The 21,301-nt window shown below is 41.6% G+C and overlaps 2 protein-coding genes across 4 annotated transcripts; both read right to left on the reverse strand.

Annotated features, from left to right (window-relative positions):
- Window positions 1-329: 329 nt before the first annotated feature.
- Window positions 330-6,407, reverse strand: p2ry10 (P2Y receptor family member 10). 3 transcript variants are annotated; one of them, XM_088989599.1, is made up of 4 exons: window positions 5,197-6,407; window positions 3,848-4,031; window positions 3,749-3,764; window positions 330-2,233 (listed from the first exon to the last, which is right to left on the reverse strand). In XM_088989599.1, exons 2-4 carry the CDS (start codon window positions 4,024-4,026, stop codon window positions 1,379-1,381), a joined length of 1,050 nt encoding a protein of 349 aa, XP_088845725.1. In that variant the 5' UTR covers window positions 4,027-4,031; window positions 5,197-6,407; the 3' UTR covers window positions 330-1,378. The 3 variants fall into 3 exon arrangements, with proteins under 3 accessions (XP_088845725.1, XP_088845724.1, XP_088845723.1); XM_088989598.1 differs by having other exon boundaries at window positions 333-2,233; window positions 3,584-3,764; window positions 3,848-3,896; window positions 5,197-6,404; XM_088989597.1 differs by having other exon boundaries at window positions 336-2,233; window positions 3,584-3,764; window positions 5,197-6,404.
- Window positions 6,408-7,804: 1,397 nt separating this feature from the next.
- On the reverse strand, window positions 7,805-16,709 carry lpar4 (lysophosphatidic acid receptor 4). Its single transcript, XM_088989600.1, has 3 exons — window positions 16,400-16,709; window positions 11,452-12,192; window positions 7,805-8,782 (listed from the first exon to the last, which is right to left on the reverse strand). The coding sequence occupies exons 2-3, from the start codon at window positions 12,025-12,027 to the stop codon at window positions 8,294-8,296; spliced, it is 1,065 nt and encodes a 354-aa protein (XP_088845726.1). The 5' UTR covers window positions 12,028-12,192; window positions 16,400-16,709; the 3' UTR covers window positions 7,805-8,293.
- Between the last annotated feature and the right edge of the window lie 4,592 nt (window positions 16,710-21,301).

The raw sequence follows: 21,301 nt of genomic DNA on the forward strand, positions 1-21,301 counted from the left end.
AGGGGCACGTTGAAAACAAAAACAATTTGATGGATTCTTCAACCCCAGAAAAATGGAAATTGAAAATAAAATGAGATTATCTGTTTTTTGTTTTGAAATAGAAAGCATCTCACTATAAAATGCTGCAAAATAATTGAATGAGGACCATTTCTGATGCAATCCGAAATGCATGCACCATGCGTTGCATTTGACTCTATTCAATTGGTCCCAGTCTTTAACTTGTTGAAAGCGAATTTCAAAATATGTTGCTTGATGGGGTTGAGCAATTTTCACCAACTTGCATAACAGGAAGTAAACAGTTTAGATTGCCCTGACAGTAAAATTGCATTTCTTTACTGACTGCCGACAGCATTCCCACCATCTTTGACAATCGAACGAGATTAAATTAAAGAACTGTGTTCAAGGATGAGGCTCGATGGACACGGATGAGAGTTATTATTGAATAATGTGGTTATTGATGTGGTTGCGGTTTACAGTGGTACAGCAACACAGTTTCAAATATTTTAAGTTTTATTTGTATCCATTTGTGTATTGAACTTCATATTAAAAGTCTCAGAGTGCTCAAACCACGCCATCTCATTCTGCTCAGCGCAGACCATTTTATACATTTCTAATGTTGCATTTCTTGTCAGTCAACCATTACACAATGAAATAGCTGTTATGTCTGTGTGACTGGAAAAGCGGGATAACATTTTCATAGATGGCTGGTGGGCAACTGGTTAGCTGCGTTAGCACATCAGCCTCACATTGCAGAGGTGTTTCATTACTTTTCCCCTGTTGCGCTGCTTTCAGTTGTGTGTTTTTGTAAGCATTTAACCAATCACATTTCTCCCATCATTTGTTACCGGGGTCAGAAATCTAACTGGGCACCTTCACAATCAGTTCTGCGGGTCCTGTCGAATCAAATGTGTTGATCAAACTGTTGCTCAAACCAATCAGATTTCAAGTTGGCAACCCAAAAGAGGCACCAACGTCTTCTTGAAGGTGCTGGTCAACGTCAGAGTTTTCGCAAACCTTGATTGGCTAGTCACTAGCCCATCATAATTTGCAAGAAACCTCTGATTACAAGCCACTGGTGACAAGAACATATTGGCCAGAGCTAGTACATTGTATCGGTAGCGAGCTGCGTAAGAAAATATATTGTGTTGATTTAACAGCGGTAAGCCACAATGGTTGAAGGACTAGAAGAAATGGATTGGGTTTGGAGATTTATTGCCATTTTCAAGACGGAATTTTCAAGTAAAAATGGACAGTCGGGATTGATTCAGACGTAGGCCTGAAGGCCTAGCAATGAAATCCACGGCCCGCCACTGGTACATATATATGTTTTCATTTTTACTCTGACAAGATGTTTGAAATGAACTCGGTCACTCTCCTCTCATTTGGAAGAGCTACTCTCAAAGCTTAACAATCTGTGCATTACAGGATGCTGAGAGCTGACCAAAGCGGAAGCGAAAGAGGAGGTTTGCCGACTGAGGTGCAACCTGAATTCAGCTGTTAGGAAGTAGTAGAGCAATGGGTTAAGGCAACAACTCAGGCTGGCCAAGCACAAGGACACAGGGTGGAACTGGCGCACGGCCAACTGGGTGGCACACTCAGATACTAAGTTTTGCTGCACCATCAGATACAGGAGAAAATTAATGTGGTACGGGGCAAAGCACAGCAGGAAGACAAAGGTGCAACTCAGCACCATCCGCAGTGCGCGCTGTTTCTCCCCGCTGGGTTGTTTTGTCTCATCTTTCTTATCGGCGCGGGTGAAAGCGGAGGGTCGACTTCGACATAAAGTCCGGTTATTTTTCTGGTAAAGGGAGCAGCTGATGCAGATGGAGCTCCAACTGATGCAAGCCAGAGGAATCACAAAGCCAAACAACTCGGCGAGCACCATTAAGGTCACCGCCAGAGCGAAAGGCACGTGACGTATGGGCAAGTCTTTAAAACAGGGGACTTGAGTTCCATTCATTAATTCGCCGAGACTGGAGGTCAAAGACGTCACGTTGAGTGTTCTGTAAGATGAGGGCTGCCGGGTAACAGTGACGTTGAGAAAAGATGACTTGTTAAATATGAGAGGTGAGTGAGAAATGTTGCTGCTTGCACGCATGAGGATGAAGGGTGAGCAGGCCAGGGCAACGACTAGCCACACCAAAATACTGATCATGAGGTCATTGCGGCTCTTCCACTTTCGAGTAGAGAAGGGGTCAAGCAGGAAGATACACCTCTGTACGCTGATACACACCTGAGGTCAAAAGAAAGACAAAAAAAAATCATCAATTTTCTGATCTTCCGGACCGCGTTGTCCTAACAAGGGTCGCGAGGGGTGCTGGAAGCCATCCCAGCTGGTTTCGGACACTCGGCGGGGGACACCCTAACACATAAACAAACAATCATCCGCACCTATACGCCACACCTCGGGACAATTTTCAATGTTCAATCAGCCTGCCAAGAATGTTTTTGGAATGTGGGAGGAAACTGGAGGAACCGGAGAAAACTCACGCGAGCCGAGGCGGAACATGCAAACTCCACACAGGGAGGCCAGACCGGGTCTTGAACTCAGGACTTTTGCGCTGCATGCTATCCACTCAACTTCTGGACCACCCTATGCTGATAATATCTTTTATAAAAGTGATATATTGCTTCCCCATGACAACATCCATGTGGTCAAACTGACCTTGCGGATGATGATCGTGGGTCACTGCAAAATGCAGTAAGCCAATTCCCATCCCAGCCCTCAATGCTTGACTGCAGTATCAACTTTCCACCAGTAAAGGGAGTTAGTGGACTTTGAAATGTTCATTGGCAGTTTGGAAGCCGTTCACAATCTAGACTGAAAATGTCAATGTGGAAGATGGCCAAAAATCTGGTGCAGGCATTTCGTCAAGGCAGATTCGATGTCGAAATGTTTTTTATTACCCATCTTTACAGGGTCTTGTATTCTTGTATTTACGTGTACAAAGTACAAAGAAAAATCAGCTTCTGACTGGCTATTTTCAGGCGCCGTGTACGATTGCATTGCTTAATATATATGTGTTATCTGCCCATTTCTAAAACTGTGTCTGTGAGCAACCCATTTTCCACTTGTACCACATTGTTCCATAAAAACGGGGGACAGTTACACTGGATAAGTGCATTCATGTCCCCTAGTCAGCGAGTGGCAGCTTTGTGTTTTTGTTCCTCTACTTAGGCCGACAATTTTTAGGGGACAGAATAAGTAAATGCTCTTCCGCTAGACGGCGGAAAGTACAATTAATCTGTCACCATCTATTGCCTTCATACAACAGACTGGTAGCTTGAATTTGTTCAATTAAACAGGTCAATATTTCACACTTAGTACCATTTAGCCAAGATCATTATGTCACTTTCTTTTGGTATTTATTTATGTGGTTCTATGCTGTAAGATTTTTCTTTTGTAATAATTACCTAGGCTAAATAAAGTCTCAGAACTGCTGCTTTAAGTGAAACACACACGAACACGCACACGCACTTTAAGAAAGTATCATAAAATGATGTAATTCCTCAAATAAAGGTAATTAACTACAGGTTCTTAAAAAAATGTGCATGATGATCAATTCTCACAGCTTCTGCATACCAAGAATCCGATGGCTGCATACATGTTGAGATACTTAAGGTAGAAGCAGAGCAAGCAGATACTGTGTCCAAAAGGCCACGTGTGCGTGAAATAATAATAAATCCTTAAAGGCAGAGACAGGATGTGAACTAGATCTGCTAATGCCAGATTTATCATGAAGATCACCGTCTTGGTCTTCTTCCTGACATGCAGAAAAAACAAACATAAGATAAGTGTATTGTCCAACATGTACTTTGGGCTGTGTGTGCGTGGGGCGGGGTATACCTAATGTGTCTGCAGAGGACCCACAGTGCCATGGTGTTGAGGAGCAGCCCTGGGATGAATAGCAACAGGTAAAAGTATGTATACAACTTGTTCATGAGCTCTTCCCATTCAGCCATGTTTTGGCCACATGATAAATTCCCTTGGGATGAAGGCCCTGGTTGGGATGTATTGATCTTCATTCCCACTGTCACATAAACAAATATATTTTTAAAGCATTATGAATGAATAAGCATTATAAATATTGTTTTCAGTTGTATACAATGTACTGACAGGAAAACTGAAGAAAAAAAAAATCTCATTTTGGGTGTTAATTATAAACATAAGAAGACCTTTATTTGGCCCACAATGGAGAAATGTGTTCCTAACCCGAAAAAAAAAAACAAAAAAAGAATAGGCTGAACCAACAGGCTTATTATAATACCATCCCATAAATCTCCTTGAAATTCAATAAATCCAAAGGAAATCATTATAATGTCAAAAACATCACAGTCTTCGACTGTTTTACATTTTTTTCAGTGGCACGATGACGAAGATTTATTTTACGTTTTATTTTATTTTTTATCCACAAGAAAAAAAAAAAAAAAACGAAAACCTTCAACATATATATATCAAGTCCCTTCCACATCTGTTTTGTGTAATCTACACATTACATGAATATTTTGTATAATCTCCACATCACATGAATACAAATAAACCTCTGGAATTATAGTTTCATTGTCTTAATTTGAAAAAAAAGATGAAAAAATAGTTTCAAATATAGGTAAACGGGTCAATGACACAATTAATAGTTTCTTTTATGATCATCATATATCAATATTCAACACCCTGGATTGGTCGCCCTGGACTAGTTCGCCTGCCAATCGTCATGGACATAACTGATATAAATGATTATCTCCAAATTCTCCTTTAAGCATCATTTGTAAATTGTAAATAAAGAACACTAATATAAAATGTTATCATTCAGAAGCCTTGATTGCAATGATTACAGCAGGAAACCACAGAGCAGATCCACACATCATCCTTCCTCCTGCCATCAAGCCGAGACACCTCCCTTCCTCTTTGGACCCAAAGAGGAGAGGGCAGGCTGCACTCGATGTCAGATGGTGACCCTTATTTTCATGTACTCTTATGTTTTATGCCCTTTTATATTGGACAGTTTCCCAGTCAAGATTGCTTCACGCAAAGAGAGAATGCAGTCTTTGTCTGAATTGTTGTAATCACGTTTGCTTGTATGCTACCAAATGAAAATCAAATATCACTTGGAAATAATCTGATGGATCACGATGACAGTTGCACAGGTCTCAAATGTGTACAGCATCTTGAAGAGAGAACAGTGAGAGTGCCATTACCTTGTTTTTTGTCTTCTCCCTCGATGCTCCATGCAGCAGTGATGGCTTCACTGTCCTCTAGAAATGATAGACTGACACACGATGGTACTTTGTGTGGCAGGTGCCCGCCTTCTTACAGTTGTAGAAACCCGTCACGTGGGCATACGCGTTGCATTTGAATGTATGCCTCTCTCCAGCTGAGTATGATTTGTGTTTTTACACTACAAGAAGGGGAAGTGGCTACCTCGTGCTTTCATGTAATGCCACTGCAAATGCCACCCGGAACTTGCACAAAACTGTGAAATCTTATCGGTGTCAAAGCACATTGGCTCATTGCTGGGGAGAAATGTTTGTTTGATATGAACACTAATCTTGCATCAAAACATGCTCACAAATAGGAAGTCAACCTAGAAATGACTGCACTTTCTCTCTAATCTCTATCTTTCTTTCTGATCTCTATCTTTATTTCTGATCTCTCTCTCACTGTGTCCCCCTCTATATCCATCCATCCATGGATGGGTGGATGATCGATGATACATTTTTCAGATTGAAGAATGAACACATTTCTGTCAACAAGTCAACATTTTGAACCAGGTTTGACACTGTAATTAGCTCACTAACTTGTCATTGTCGGCTGTTGTATTGTGACAGGATGTGACGTGCTGTGGGCAAATTATCAAAGTCGTCCTTATTTTCTTTTATGTGTAATTTTAGCCATGTGATGAATGATGATTAGTGCCATTCCATGTGGATGTAATTCCGTTACATATATTTTTTTTTTTTTCAGAAAATCCCCAAGAGGTTAGCACTGGACAGCATCGCTCACGACCACGTACCTACTTGGAATTAGCCAAGTTTAACACACAGTGTTGTCCTCAGCAGATTTGATTTGGGCTCACCTGCCAATCGTACGTGTATGTGCGGCAGCCCTAAATTTGAACAACCTGACCCCTACTGTGAAACCAGGCTTTCCAACTGCAGTTGCTCATAGGGGGATAGATGGTGCTGTAGCTCCCCCTGTTATATAAATACAGTACAATATATTGTATGAACATATCGAGGCGGCCCCGATGGTCGTCCTGTTAGAAAGTCAGCCTTACAGTGCGTCAGTGCAGGGTTTGATTCAGACTCCAACCCTCCTGTGTTTGCATGTTCCCCCTGTATGTGTTTTTTTTTTGGTAATCTGGTTTTCTCCCACATTTCATAAATATGCATGATGAGTTAATGGAACACTAACTTGTCCCTGGGTGTGAGTGTGCGTGAATGGTTGTATGTCTGTGGGGCGGTTCAGGGTCCAGCACACCTCGTGATCCTTATGAGGATAAACAGATCAGAAAATTGATGGGTGGATCTATGATGATATTAATAGTGACATTGAAATATATTAATAGTGACATTGAAAATTACTATGGATTTCAAAATCCAGTTGTCCCCAGTGGCTTCTATAACTAAATAAAGATAGGAAAGGAAATAGACAAAAGGCAGCTGTCCAAAATACAGTAGCTCTTTGCAATGACATCATTATCAACCTGCTAACACGAGAGTTCAAAGTAACACCCCACAGCTTGTGTGCACATCCTTGCCTGTGGTTGAGCCAAGCCACATAATTCACATTGAAAAAAAATCCCATTGACACAAAAGCAAACAATTATATCGAGGTGTGTTTTTCGTGGACCACAAAGGCTTTCTTCTTTTTTATAAATGACATCAGGTACTCAGATTAAATTGTACCCTGTGCCATCATGCGGAAGAACATTTTTGATTTTCCTACCAGTATGACATTGACATAGATAACATTAGTTGGAGTAAATAAATCATTTTTAAGCCAATTAGATAATTTCCTGTGACATGCTTGATGAACCAAACAGGGGTTACTAACATGTGGCACAACGGTTAGAAAATATGTGCTATACTTTATTAATTTGGCTGGATTCAGACCGGATGCATGTTGACTATACTCTTGTTTCTAATAAAGAGCTAATTGGCTTGCAAGCGACTAAAGGATTTGTTTCTACCATCAAAACACCCACTTTTCTGTCTCAAGGAGGTCAATATTCCTGTCTGCTGGCAACCTATGAGGGAACTTGCCACTAATTCGATTCACTTTTGTCATATACGTATGTTTCAAAACCATTGTAAAGGTAGTAGAATCATCATCACGACCCAAACTCTGTCTGTGCAAGAGCAAAGTCAATCGCTGATATCTGCTGACTCATGTCTGATTCACTGTATTTGCACCCTGTTATTTGTGCTTCGGGGTGATTATTTAGTCGACGGTGTTTAGCCGTACTTTGGAGTGTGTACACATTGCTGTGAGACTTTGAGCAGATCTACAGTCTCAAGCCAGATTAGGACTGAGCGACCTCATTCAGAAGTGAACAATGGACCATTACTTGAGCCATCATAAGCATTTGGCCTGTGACACAGCACACAGGCCAGAGTCCTCCAGTGGATCCCAACTGCCTCTTGCACCTACAACGAGAACATGCTGGCTGCCTGCTGAAAACAGCTTCGGACACACTGCTATGTGAGTTCAAATATCCAACCATGCTGTTCGAGGCCAGTCTGCACTAGGATTGACCAAAATAACAAACTAAGAGGCATGGGACTGAAATAATAAACACAGCAATGAGAGCAAATCAAAACATTTTTCCTTTTCATTTAATGGCCCTGAACATGGCCCTGAACTTGACACAACACTTTCCTCTCTCCAAATTATCTATCATAATAACAATGAGCCTAATCTGTGTCTTTACTACAAAAACCTGAATTTAAAACAATAAATCATATGTATGGTTTTAGTGCGTTATAAAAGTCATTAATATCAAATCTGAAAATCCAGTGCATGAGAGTGCATATTAATGTCTGAGTCATTTGAGGTTCAAGTGTCTCTGTGTCACAACGACGATCACTGTTGTCCTGGCGTGGCTGATTCTCTGCGCAATAAACACATACATTCTTGGGCACCCAAACGGTGGATTAATTGGTAAAGCCCAGACCATAGTTTAGGATTTACAAGTGTACTAATCTGCCGAGTTATGCATTTGCCACTTTGAGGACCAAACATCTTACATTTCAAATCCAGCGTCACTGATACCAACTTGTCCTTATCATTTTGTCAAAATTGAGTCTCGGCGACTTTTGTGTCTTTTCCATTCCTCTCCAAAGTGTGTGTGTCCCTTGGTAGAGTGTTTGCTGCGTCGTGTGTCTCAGTATCGCTTCGGGGAATGCTCTCTGGCCGAGAGCCAGATCCTTTACTCCCCAAGGTCAAACTCTTTTGGAAGCTCTCGGAAGTGAAGTAGTAGACCACAGGATCGAGGCAGCAGTTGAGACTTGCCAGGCACAGCGTGATAGGGTACAAGGTCCGTGCAAAACGTTCCACGGAGCAGTTAGCCAAGGCTTGGGTCCTCACCAGGGCATACAGAAAGAGAATTGAGTTATAAGGGACGAAGCAGATAATGAAGATGCCGAGATGGACGAGAATCATCCTCAAAACGCGTCTCTTGCTGTCACAGCCATGGCCAATTGTCACTGGGCGACGTAGTGTCCTTAGAACCATCGAAGAACATACCAAGTTGGCCAGGAGGGGAAGTAGAAAACCCACAATCTAAAAAGACAAGAAACATGGAAGTGTTTTCTTTTATAAGTTTCTTTCATTTTTTAAGGGGTCATACAGGGCACTCATACATACATAGAAATTAAAAAAAAAATGACCGCAGACAAATCATTTTGTATTTTATACATGGTTTATACCAGCCTCGGTCGAAACCACAGTTAAGACACCCAGACAAAAACAAAACACACAAGCATAATTCAACGCTATGTTTCAAGTGTCTTGTTGGTTTGTTGTTTTGCTCTCAGCACAGCTGTAAATTAGTGGAGGATTTAGCACTTAACTGTGCAAAAATCAGCAGATCATTTGTGTGGTTTTTATACTGAGGGCATACAAGTGGTTTTTCTCATCACTTTTCACGACATGAAATAGTTCTGCTTTGACGTTGAAACAAATAAAAGTCATTTCAGTGGGACCGCTCTAATTTAAAAAAAAAGTCAACATACATGAACGTGTGGATTTTGCAAAACAAAATCACACAATGTGTTTTGAGTTTGAACCACCATCTTTCATGGTGGCAGAATACCAGGTCTCATTTAGAAGATGAATAACGTGTGTGTTCTTTTCTACTTTGAATAATTGTGGCTCCAACCCCTCCCCTTTTTTTAACGACCCCATAAAAAACCCAAGCGTGGGTTGTTCAAATAAAACAGTGAGAGAAAAATATAGCAGAGACTATGTGAAATAAATGTACTTCCAGTCAAGTGTTTCCATATACGTAGAGTACATCAGTTAATTTCAAAGTTAAGATGGAGGTTTTATTGTTTTGACATGTAAATATGTTTTGGTCCTTTTAGAAGACCGCGAGAAAAGAGTTTCATTGTTTTTAAATTTTCTTTCTTTATGTCTAGATAATCCATTTACAAGGTGTGTAAGATGTTTCGGGACTGGTGTTGCAAAAGATATATTTCAGATCCAAACTGTAAGAATTTCCCCTTCGACAGACCTTCCAAGCAAGCTCTGGCACACTTTAATGCACTCCCAGGACGTTTACTCTGAGATCCTTCATAGCATGACGTCACGGCTGTCTTGATGTTGTCCATATCTTCTACATTTGACTGGGAAATAGGAGGCGATTGCTCTTGCACAGAAACGTTGGCCAGGAATTGTCAGGAAATTGCAGGCATGATGCTCTTGTGATGTGGCCGTGAGTGGTCTGGCCACTTCTGGCTCATTTAACAAAGCAAGCGCAGCGGGATCTTTTTGTATACATGATGGTTAATCATTTGGCCCACATTTATGGTGAAAAGTCTTAGTTTGGGTTTCAAATGTAATGTGGGGCACCACTCCGGGAACTGTTCTAACACATCTTGGAATTATGGGCTGAGCCTACCTCCAAAGATGCGAGTGCCATCTACTAAAACGAAGGATCTCTAAAAATACACATTTTATTTTTGTTATTTAATTTTATCATCCATTGAAAAAAATTAAGTGTGTTCATCCATCCATCCATTTTCTGATCCGCTTAATCCTCACAAGGGCCACAGGGGGTGCTGGAGCCTATCCCAGCCGGCATCGGGTAGCAGGAGGGAGGCGAGGGACACCCTGATCTGGTTGCCAGGCCATCGCGGGGAATATATGTTAGTGTTTAATCAGCCGACAATGCATGCTTTCGGAAATGTGGGAGGAAACCAGAGTACCCAGAGAAAACCCACGCAGGCCCAGGGAGAACACTCCACACGGGAAGACCGGAGCCAGGATCTAACCCACTCCCTCTGCACTAACCACTGGGCAACCAGGGTGCCCTCCATTCTTCCAATATGTTGTGGTTGTACAAAGGAGGTAGACAGGGTGCACACTTCCACAAAATGACTGTCTCCATAAACTGAGTAAACAGGGTAGCATTGGTTCAGAGAAGCAGCCACGAGGCCAATAGTCACTCTGGAGGACCAGCAGTTTTAGTCAAATGAAACCATTTTTGGGACCAAAATACAAACAGTAATAATCACGCTAAACACACCCTTCTCCACTATGCAATATTGTGGTGACAATGTCACGCTGCTGGGTTGCATTTCCTCAGAAAGGATTAAGAAGCTAGTCACAATTGATGGGAAGATGGATATGCAACATACAGGATACAGACATGGAGGAAAACCTGTCAGAGGCTAGAGAAGATCTGAGATTGGCAAGGAGATTCATATTTCAACAAGACAACAACCTAAAACAAGAAGCCAAATCTATAATGAATAATTTAGATCAAATAATATCAATGTTTTAGAATGGCCCAGATAAAGTCGACACCTAAACCTCATTACACATTTGTGGAAGAACCTAAAAACTGCGGCTCCATCCACTGTCTGACCTTGAGCTTTTTTACCAATTAGAAGGGGAAAAAATGTCAGCGTCAAGTTGTGCTAGGTGAAATACAACAAAAGCCTCGCAGCTGTCACTGCAGAATACAAATAGGTGTACTGTACACACAACATTTTTCCGATTTTTATTGATCTAAAATTTAGAAATCTATTTATCAATTTCATGTAACTTTACAATCATCTGCTTCTTTGTCGTGTGCAGATCATTGAACATTTCAATAATTGTAGATGTAAGGAGGCACAATGGGAAAAAGTCCAAAGTCCTTTTTGAAAGCATAGACTCTAAAATAAAGAAATAAAATAAAAAATAAACATGCTAAAAAGGTTATTATAGTGATATGAGAACCCTACCTCAATAAAGATGGTGATTTTGGAAAGGTACGTCCTCCAGGTACTCTTGGAGAAGCCTTCAAAACAGGCCGTGGCTCTATTTGTGCTGTTGATGGTAGAGAAGAAGGTGACTGATATCCCTCCTCCCACAATGGTCAGCCACACAGCTGCACACACCATCGCGGCGTTCCTGCGCGTGCGGATGGAGCGGGAGCGAAAAGGGTAGACTATCGCCAGGAAGCGGTCGACACTGATGCAGGTGAGGAAGAGCATGCTGCCGTAGATGTTAGTGATGAAGGCTGTTCCTGAAACTTTACACAGTCCATCTCCAAAAGGCCAGTGGCGGTTAACGTTGTAGAAGACTTTAAAGGGCAACGTAAAAACAAACACTAAATCGGACAGCGCCAAATTTGTCATAAACATTGTGGTCTCGTTACGCATTTTCATGCGAAAGCAGAAGACAAAGAGTGCAGCACAGTTGGTGATGAGGCCCAAGACAAAGACCACACTGTAGACCACGGAATATAAATTGTACTTGAAGGAGTCGTCAATGCCGCAGTCCTCCATCCCACTCTCATTGAGCGCCAAACTCGCCATGGTGACGGTGTGGAGGACTCAGTGGAACGGACTCAGAATATTGTTGGAAGGGCGAAAAGGCGCCGATATGTGTGGATTTGAGGTGTCAGCCGGAGATCCCCCGGTCAAATCTTCTCCGTGCCATTATGGACAAAAACAAGAGTGGGGACAGGATGCTGGGTTCTCCTGTGGAGAGAAGAGAAAGAAATTGTCACAGGTCCCTCACAGTAATTATTCATAAAGCCAAGAGGTATCAAAGCTCTCTACACAAACACCCTGGGGATAAAGTTTTGCATAGTCCAAGTCGTTACATAGCTGCATATTATGGGTGTGTGTGTGTGTGTGTGTGTCGCACCGGTGTATTCACACAGATGCGAGAATGTAGCACACACAATACTTTTTACGCTCTTTCATCAGAAGTGAGAAAGGGAAAGAGCAGTTATGAGAGGACAGAGGTTTAACACACTGAAACGATGTCCACTCATGTGCAAACTCGGCTCAATCTAAATCCACTCACAACCATAAAAGTACATACGGAGAGAGGCTTGAAAAAAGGGAGCTTCAACTGGCATTGAAACCAAACGAGTGATTATGCTCTGACCACAACGAGAACTAGTGAGACATCTTCGAATTGACATGCTGCTCAGCTGTTCAATTTATTCAAGTTTTGCCTGAAAACCTACATGTCATTTTGCTGCTGTAGATTGCAAATTTCCCCATTGTTAAAGGCTTTCTGATTCTGACTCAGAGTCTGAAACCACAAAATAAATCTATGCTGTAATTTCGAAAAAGAATACACATTTGCATAAACTACCACCCCTATCAAGACACACACACGCACACACGCACACACACGCACGCACACGCACACGCACACACACACACACACACACACACACACACACACCTCTGCCCTCTGTTATTCAGCGCAAAACCTTGGTATGAATAGTTAAACTTGGATTCATTGACTCATTGCCACTCCAAGTAGGAGGCGTATCTCAGACGTTTCTCCATCATCGCTTTACGCCTCCGGAAGGACACACCACCTATTCAACAAATCACCAAAACCCCTTTGCTGTTTTCCACAGCGAGCACATGACACAAATAAGCTAGTATGAATATTTCAACATAGTAAATGGTCTGTCGCTTGCAGAGCGCTGTTCTATCTACACTTTCCACTGTGACCCGATTCACAGACCGATGACGCTGCACCAGGAATAACTGGGGCTTCAGTATCCTGGACCTCAAACAGCGGAAATCTACACATGATTGACGGCATTGGCTGGTAACCAATTCAATGTGCCCCGCAGACTGCCCAAAGATGGCTGGCATACGCTCTAGGATGCACATACCACTTGTGGGGATAAAGCATGTCATGGATGGGTTTTTTTTAAAGCTTGATAAGACAAGATGTGGATAAACCCCCTAAAATGAGGATGACATGCTCACTAGATAGCTAGATGGGTAGATAGATAGATAGATAGATAGATAGATAGATAGATAGATAGATAGATAGATAGATAGATAGATAGATAGATAGATAGATAGATAGATAGATAGATAGATAGATAGATAGATAGATAGATAGATAGATAGATAGATAGATAGATAGATAGATAGATAGATAGATAGATAGATAGATAGATAGATAGATAGATAGATAGAATGGATGGAAGAATGGATGGATGGACAGACAGGCACTTGACGTTTTTTTCCACAACTGATAATGAGGTGACGATTAATGTAAATAATGTTTAGCTGTTGTTAAAGTGCTATATTAACCAATATGTATGTATTGCATTGTATTTTGGACAGCCACCCTCATTTCCAGCTCACATACCTCAAGACCCATTAAATTAAGGAATTAACTCTTTTTTTTCTACCGAAAGAAGAGAGTTTAAGGTTAAGGTTGCATATTAGCATATTTGACAATAAAGCTGACTTTGACTTTGACTTTTTCTAATGCTATATTGAATGTTTATGTAGTCCTAAAACTCAATATTCTGTGGGTCCTGGAATTCAAGTGATAATGACAAAAACCCTGGTACTGGAGTGGACACATTTTTGCACATGCCTGGCAGTGAATGAGTTATTGACTTTCAGGCTTCCTCAGAGGCGCGCTCTCTCGAGTAAAAACCCAAAGTTAAAAAAAAAACTATTTGGACAATCTTTTTGATATTTTCAAAAGTTCAAACGTGCACGAGAAGAGATCTGCACATGAATGTTGATGATGATTAGTTGTAGCTGTGGAACATAAAGTGACCTAAAGCTAGAGAAAAAGGCTGAAAGTCATTGAAATGAAAAACAATTGCTGTTTGTTGGAATTGGATTCTGGTGAACTATTGACATCATTTTTAAGTCCAGAAATATAAAACAAGTACCAATGTCCAGACCACGAAAGAATACAAAACAGAGTAGAGACCCTTCTAATGTGTGGAGAAAGCTCAAATGTGAGTTTGGATGTGATTCACTCAATGTACACCATTCGGTAAATGCTGTGAGCTTGCGCAGTCCATTAGCAGTGTTCGGTGCCAGCAGCAGTGACATCTTTACGGTGTTTTCACATGCCTCTTTCAAAGTCTCAGCCGATGTTCACAATACCCTCACTGTGCCCGTCTCCACCAAACAACATAGTCTCAAGCAGGCAAACACGGACATGTGTCAGTCCTCACAAAAACACACACACACACACGCACGCACGCACGCACGCACGCACGCACGCACGCACGCACGCACGCACGCACGCACGCACGCACGCACACACACACACACACACACACACACACACACACACACACACACACACACACACACACACACACACACACACACACACACACACACACACACACACACACACACACACACAAACACAAACTCGGGAAGCCTGGCAGCAGCAGTTTCAATGACTGCTATGCATGAGAGAGCTACAGATGGACATCTCAGCATGCTGTGGTTTATGTTGGCCAAAAGATTACAGTCTCTAACATGTGCGTTTGGTTTCATGTACAGGTCAGGGACAGCTGCACTTGCAAGAACCCCCTCATCTGCAATGGTGACAAAAGAAGGCCTCTGGGATCTGCTGATCTCGGTGGCTTGAGTTCAGCTCGTACATCCAGCTGTTGCCTTCCCTCACTCACGTGGTTGGGTCAACGATACATTCAAGAATATCTTTCAGGAGAGCAAAGACTTCTCAGTAGTCATCGATATGATCTGCAGCTGCCACTTCATTGTGGCTATTTATTTCATATTGCTCAATCTTGAAAATGTGGAAATGTTTTATATTCTTTTTATATTCTCAGTTTTGTGTTGCTCCAATCTGTTCGCTTTTGTAAAATTTGATCCTTGATTTTGAGATATAATTGGACCTGATCTATTTTTTTTGTTATATTGAAAATGGAATTATTGGAACAGTTTGGACTGTAGCAGTGTCTAAAATGTATTTTGAAACATTATATAATCTTCTGCTGGTTACATTGATGGGTTGTGATAGAACACAGTAATTCATCAAACACATATTGACACTTGAAACCAACTGGACATGAAACAAACTACTTTCCACTGTAAACGCTAACCAATCACAAGTGCCTTCAGACGACTGTTGGATGAGTATCTGAGAGGCCCCAGTTACTGTGGTGCAGTCAGGGACTTGTAGTATTCACAGTGCATGTGTTTGATTTACAATGATTTACAATCTTTTTGGGTCACCATTTACATATCCACTGTGGGAATTAGTGATCCGGGACTGTGATGGTACACTGTGATGCAATAACCATGAGTATATTCCATGCATTTCTATGACTTCTATGACTCATTTAGTTCGCAGATGAGCCGAAGCCTGCCTCAACTGATTTTGATTCACAAGAGGCTGAGTACACACTGGATTGGAAGGAATGAGCCAGTCAACCACTGGGTTGGGTCTCATTTATGTTCATAGATTTCAGCTTGTCGTTTCAGAGGGAATTGCAAATGTTGGGAAAATAAACTAAAAAAAAATAAGCGATCAAGGAAAAAAATCGATATTAATTTTATGATGATGTTGTGAGTTCTGGCTATAATTCAGATAGCATTGACATATTGTGACGCCCGGTGCTTGTGATTTGCGTGTAAATGTAATGCCCCTCAGCGTGACAATATTTTATATGAACTTTTGACTTCATTGCTTTGTTTGCACACAGCATGTCTTTTTCAATGTATTCAAGTGACGATGTTCAAATACTGCACCGAAGTCACCGAATTGTTTTTGGCATCTGTTCTGGACTCATTATTTTTCAGAGAATTTCAAGTGAATCGATCATCGTGTGACACGCAACAGTGGAACTCTGGCGTGTTAACATAAACCACCCTCGTGCTGTATTCGGACACGTACAAACACAATCGAGAGCAGACTCACTGTAATGAAGGGATGGTGACAGCTCTCCTCTTTGGTAGCTGTGTAATATAAAGCAGCTGTCACAAGATAAACTCCATACTTGGCACTTCTTTCTCACTGCATCTGGCCGAGTGTCTGACACTTGACTTCCACGTAAAGTGGGATTCTTGTTTTCTTTGTTTGACACCTCGGGGAGCTTCTTTTACGGGAATCTTTTCAGCTGCGTGTGTTTTCTGCTTGTGGCGTCTACCGGGATCGCGTCTCTTGTTCAATCCGAGTGCGCGTGCGCGTGTGAGCAAGCCAAACTTCCACGGCCACAGGAAGCCAGACAATGGCACCTCGGTCAGGCCGCAGGGAGAGAAGGAGGAGGAAGGATAGAGGAGGGGGACTTGGGGGCGTTCAGTGACCAGGCTTGCTACGCTGTTTTAACTGTGCACAACCACCTTTATTGCCCACGACTGGTAGCGACGTTAACATTTCAAAGTCCAATATCAGGTACTTTTACTAAATGTGTCTGTGTAAGCTCTCAGTCGTACAGGAGTGGTCAATCAATGAAAATGTTTCTTCGGCCGTCATCTGTACTTCTTTGAAGGTGTCGGACGTTTCGCTTGTTATCCAAGAAACTTCGTCAGCAAACTAAAGTCTTACTGGTAGTTTAGGCCCTATATATATATATATATATATATAGGGCCCTATATATATATAGGGCTTTGCTGGAGATGAGTAGATTTATCTCGTATGCGAGACCCCGCATACATATATAGGGCCCTATATATATATGTAACGGAGTTGTGCGCTTAGATTATTAAATTATGAAGGAAGTGACGCAACGGCGCACAGTGTGGCACTATGTCCCGCCCATAGTTTCCAGAACAATCTCGAGGAGATTCAGGGTGAGTCGCAATTTTCTGTTGGTCTCGATTAACGCGCATTTTCATGACAATATCTTATTTTGTTTCCCCTTTTGTACTGTCTAGTGTTATCTAATTAGTTCCCTTATTCATTTCGAGTCCAGATTACTTTTTGTGTCATTATTTACTTCACGTTTTGTCGAGTGGAACTTTGGAGCGCATGTGCTTCATAGTGCTTTTCTATTGCTCAGTTAATCACAAGACGAAACCCATGCGACTTCACCCATCCCTTCTGCCATACTGTGTTGCAGGTAATAATTGTTTCATTTCGTTTTTATTGAACAATATTTAGTTTCTTGTGTCGTGTCTCATTTGCCCGTGAGTGTCCGTGGCTGGTTGAACTGTGCGCCAGCCATTACAAGCGCACCGCGTGTTCTGCTGAGTCTCCGCCCATGATGCGTTCAGGGACATCTTGTAAATAACAGTGAACTTGTGTTGTATTCTCTTTTTCTGTAAATAACCACTATACGATCACACGTTGTTAATTCTGTTTTGTTATCTACAATGTTTTGCATTTGAGAACAATCTCGAGGAGATTCAGGTTAATCACAAGACGAAACCCATGCGACTTCACCCATCCCTTCTGCCATACTGTGTTGCAGAAATAAAGGAAATGAAAAGACACATCCACGCGTCTCGTCTTCATTAATACAGCAGCATCGTGGAGATGAAGACAGTCACTGTTGTGACACCCGTCACATTGGTGCCGTGACCCGGATCACAAGTGACTCTCCACTTCGGACCGGGACCGCGATGCTGCACAAGGAAGACGCTGTGCAGTCCCATCACTCGGTGGACGGTGTGTCGACCCCCGTTTTGAAAATACATGTAGTGTGTTAATTGTCTGACCTGCTGTTTTGCAATTAGTGTGCTTTTTTTTTTTCATGTATGTGTTTTCATGTGTTAAGTCTAAGAATGAGCTCCTTACAAGTAACAAGTAGCACACCTTTGAATGAGTGTGTTGCTAGAAGTAGAGGCTTCCCAACCGTGTAACAGTTGTGTAGTGCAATCCAGAGTGGTGTAGGTTGTACAGAGGGGAATGGGCAGGTTCAAGCTGAGGCCACTTATGTTAGTGGGGACAGAGTTCCTTCCCAGACCCAGTGCAGTGCATCTACGACGAGCGCACAGACAACTGATACACCAGCAACAGATACCTTTCTCCAGTCTGTCACAGTTATGTAGTGCTATGCAGGGTGATGTAGTTTGTACAGAGGGGAATGGGCAGGTGCGAGCTGAGGCCACTTATGTTAGTGGGGACAGAGTTCCTTCCCAGACCCAGTACAGTGCATCTCCGACGAGCACACAGACCCTGACACACCGGCGACAGATCCCTTACTCCAGTCACCTGACGTAGTTGGTCAGATGAGTGACATAATTAGACAGCATTTTTGTACATCCTTGCCCGATAACCTTGTCTATTTTGCCTGTTGGTCTTTCTGTTGTCTTCCGTGTGTATGTTGCCTCACTTCTGCATAATTTAAGGGGGGTGTATGTAACGGAGTTGTGCGCTTAGATTATTAAATTATGAAGGAAGTGACGCAACGGCGCACAGTGTGGCACTATGTCCCGCCCATAGTTTCCAGAACAATCTCGAGGAGATTCAGGGTGAGTCGCAATTTTCTGTTGGTCTCGATTAACGCGCATTTTCATGACAATATCTTATTTTGTTTCCCCTTTTGTACTGTCTAGTGTTATCTAATTAGTTCCCTTATTCATTTCGAGTCCAGATTACTTTTTGTGTCATTATTTACTTCACGTTTTGTCGAGTGGAACTTTGGAGCGCATGTGCTTCATAGTGCTTTTCTATTGCTCAGTTAATCACAAGACGAAACCCATGCGACTTCACCCATCCCTTCTGCCATACTGTGTTGCAGGTAATAATTGTTTCATTTCGTTTTTATTGAACAATATTTAGTTTCTTGTGTCGTGTCTCATTTGCCCGTGAGTGTCCGTGGCTGGTTGAACTGTGCGCCAGCCATTACAAGCGCACCGCGTGTTCTGCTGAGTCTCCGCCCATGATGCGTTCAGGGACATCTTGTAAATAACAGTGAACTTGTGTTGTATTCTCTTTTTCTGTAAATAACCACTATACGATCACACGTTGTTAATTCTGTTTTGTTATCTACAATGTTTTGCATTTGAGAACAATCTCGAGGAGATTCAGGTTAATCACAAGACGAAACCCATGCGACTTCACCCATCCCTTCTGCCATACTGTGTTGCAGAAATAAAGGAAATGAAAAGACACATCCACGCGTCTCGTCTTCATTAATACAGCAGCATCGTGGAGATGAAGACAGTCACTGTTGTGACACCCGTCACATATATATATATATATATATATATATATATATATATATATATATATATATATATATATATATATATATATATATATATATATATATAGGGCCTAAACTACCAGTAAGATTTTAGTTTGCTGACGAAGTTTCTTGGATAAGAAGCGAAACGTCCGACACCTTCAAAGAAGTACAGATGACAGCCGAAGAAAGCTTTTCATCGTTTTACTAAATGTGTTCCATGCTTTGCTGGAGATGAGTAGATTTATCTCGTATGCGAGACCCCGCATACTCGCGGTTCGGGCACCGTGTATTCGAGTAGTCACATATCACTCATCGTCATATTTACTTTCTTGAAACCATATTCCGTTTAATACTGACAAACTACAAAAAAAATCATCAATTCTTGGGATTCTAGACTAAATCAAATTAGCTGAGTGACATCTTTGAGCAAGGTCTGTTTGGCAATGAATGACGGTTTGACACCTGTTATCATTTCACTCCCGACACTCTGAACATATTCTGTCTTTTTGATGTATTTTTCTTCTAGCCGAATATGAAAATGCAAAATGCCAATAAAGTACAATTGAAATGAGATTAGTTTTTCTTAAATACACTTTATACATTTGCCATGCCACAAAATGGGCTAGGAGGGTGTGTGATTGCAGATGTGCAAAATTTAGAGCAGAAGCACTGCTCCTTTGAGTCACATTCAGCCTGTTATACTGTACTTGTACAACAGTATATCCTTCACTACTTTAAACTACCTGATGTGTCAGGCCTCTCACAGTTTGTTGAAGAACCGATCATTTGAATACAGTATGTTGGAGCAGGGAGGAATCTAAAATAGGCAGGATGCGGCTCTCGAAGAACCGGAGTTTCGTAACCCTGGCTGAGAGGCAACATTGCAGAGAGAGTGTCACATTGGCTAAGGCCGGATCTGTATGCATGTGTATGTGTACTATGTACTGTATGTAGAAACCTAATTCCACTGAAGTTGGGACATTGTGTAAAATGTAAAGACAAATAAACTGTATTCCTATACAACCTACACATTTGGACAACGATTGTTGGTGATTACTCATCACAGAAAAAAATAATAATGATAACAACAGCAGCAACATTAACAATAACCATCATAGTAATAATAATAGTAATCATAATGATAATATGTTAAAAAAGAAAGAACATGAAACAATAAAAACAAATACAGTAAAGTCTCGTTATATCGATATTCAAGGGAGTCCGAAAAAATATCGATATAACCGGGACTATCGATATATCCGACCCTGATTGCATGTAATTTTCTCCGTGCGTGCATAGAAATAGTATCGATATAACCGGGACTATCGATATATCCGATATCGATATAACGAGACTTTACTGTATTACTTTTGCATAGTGGCTCGACAACCACAGCACACAGGACTGGATAAAAATGAGGGTACCCTTAACTTAGTAGTCTGTTGCATAATGTCCCATGACAATGATACAAATTTTTAAAAATAAACTTCCAGGGTAACTTGTACACCTCTCAGCAGGTATTTTAAGTTACCTCCACTGTTAAAAGACTCATGACCTGTGACTGAGACCAAGCCCAACAACAGTTCTTTTTCTGCAATACATTGACAGTTTTGCGGTATCATTCAAAAAGTGTTTGGGAATTTAAGAACATCAAGGCTACAAATTCCACAGTCACAAGCACTCGGCGT

This window comes from Hippocampus bargibanti, linkage group LG02, assembly GCF_051943395.1.
Source record: "Hippocampus bargibanti isolate YZ-2025 linkage group LG02, ASM5194339v1, whole genome shotgun sequence".
NCBI classification, from domain to species: Eukaryota; Metazoa; Chordata; class Actinopteri; order Syngnathiformes; family Syngnathidae; genus Hippocampus; species Hippocampus bargibanti.

Excerpts from the sequence above, each read along its gene's own strand:
- p2ry10 (XM_088989597.1), bottom strand. The coding sequence starts at position 4,026 with ATGAAGATCAATACATCCCAACCAGGGCCTTCATCCCAAGGGAATTTA. Across the intron at positions 3,765-3,847 it reads GTCCTCTGCAGACACATTAG|GAAGAAGACCAAGACGGTGA; the intron begins GTATACCCCGCC and ends TCTGCATGTCAG. Across the intron at positions 2,234-3,583 it reads ATGCAGCCATCGGATTCTTG|GTGTGTATCAGCGTACAGAG; the intron begins GTATGCAGAAGC and ends TTTTGACCTCAG.
- lpar4 (XM_088989600.1), bottom strand. The coding sequence starts at position 12,027 with ATGGCGAGTTTGGCGCTCAATGAGAGTGGGATGGAGGACTGCGGCATT. Across the intron at positions 8,783-11,451 it reads AAATCACCATCTTTATTGAG|ATTGTGGGTTTTCTACTTCC; the intron begins GTAGGGTTCTCA and ends TTGTCTTTTTAG.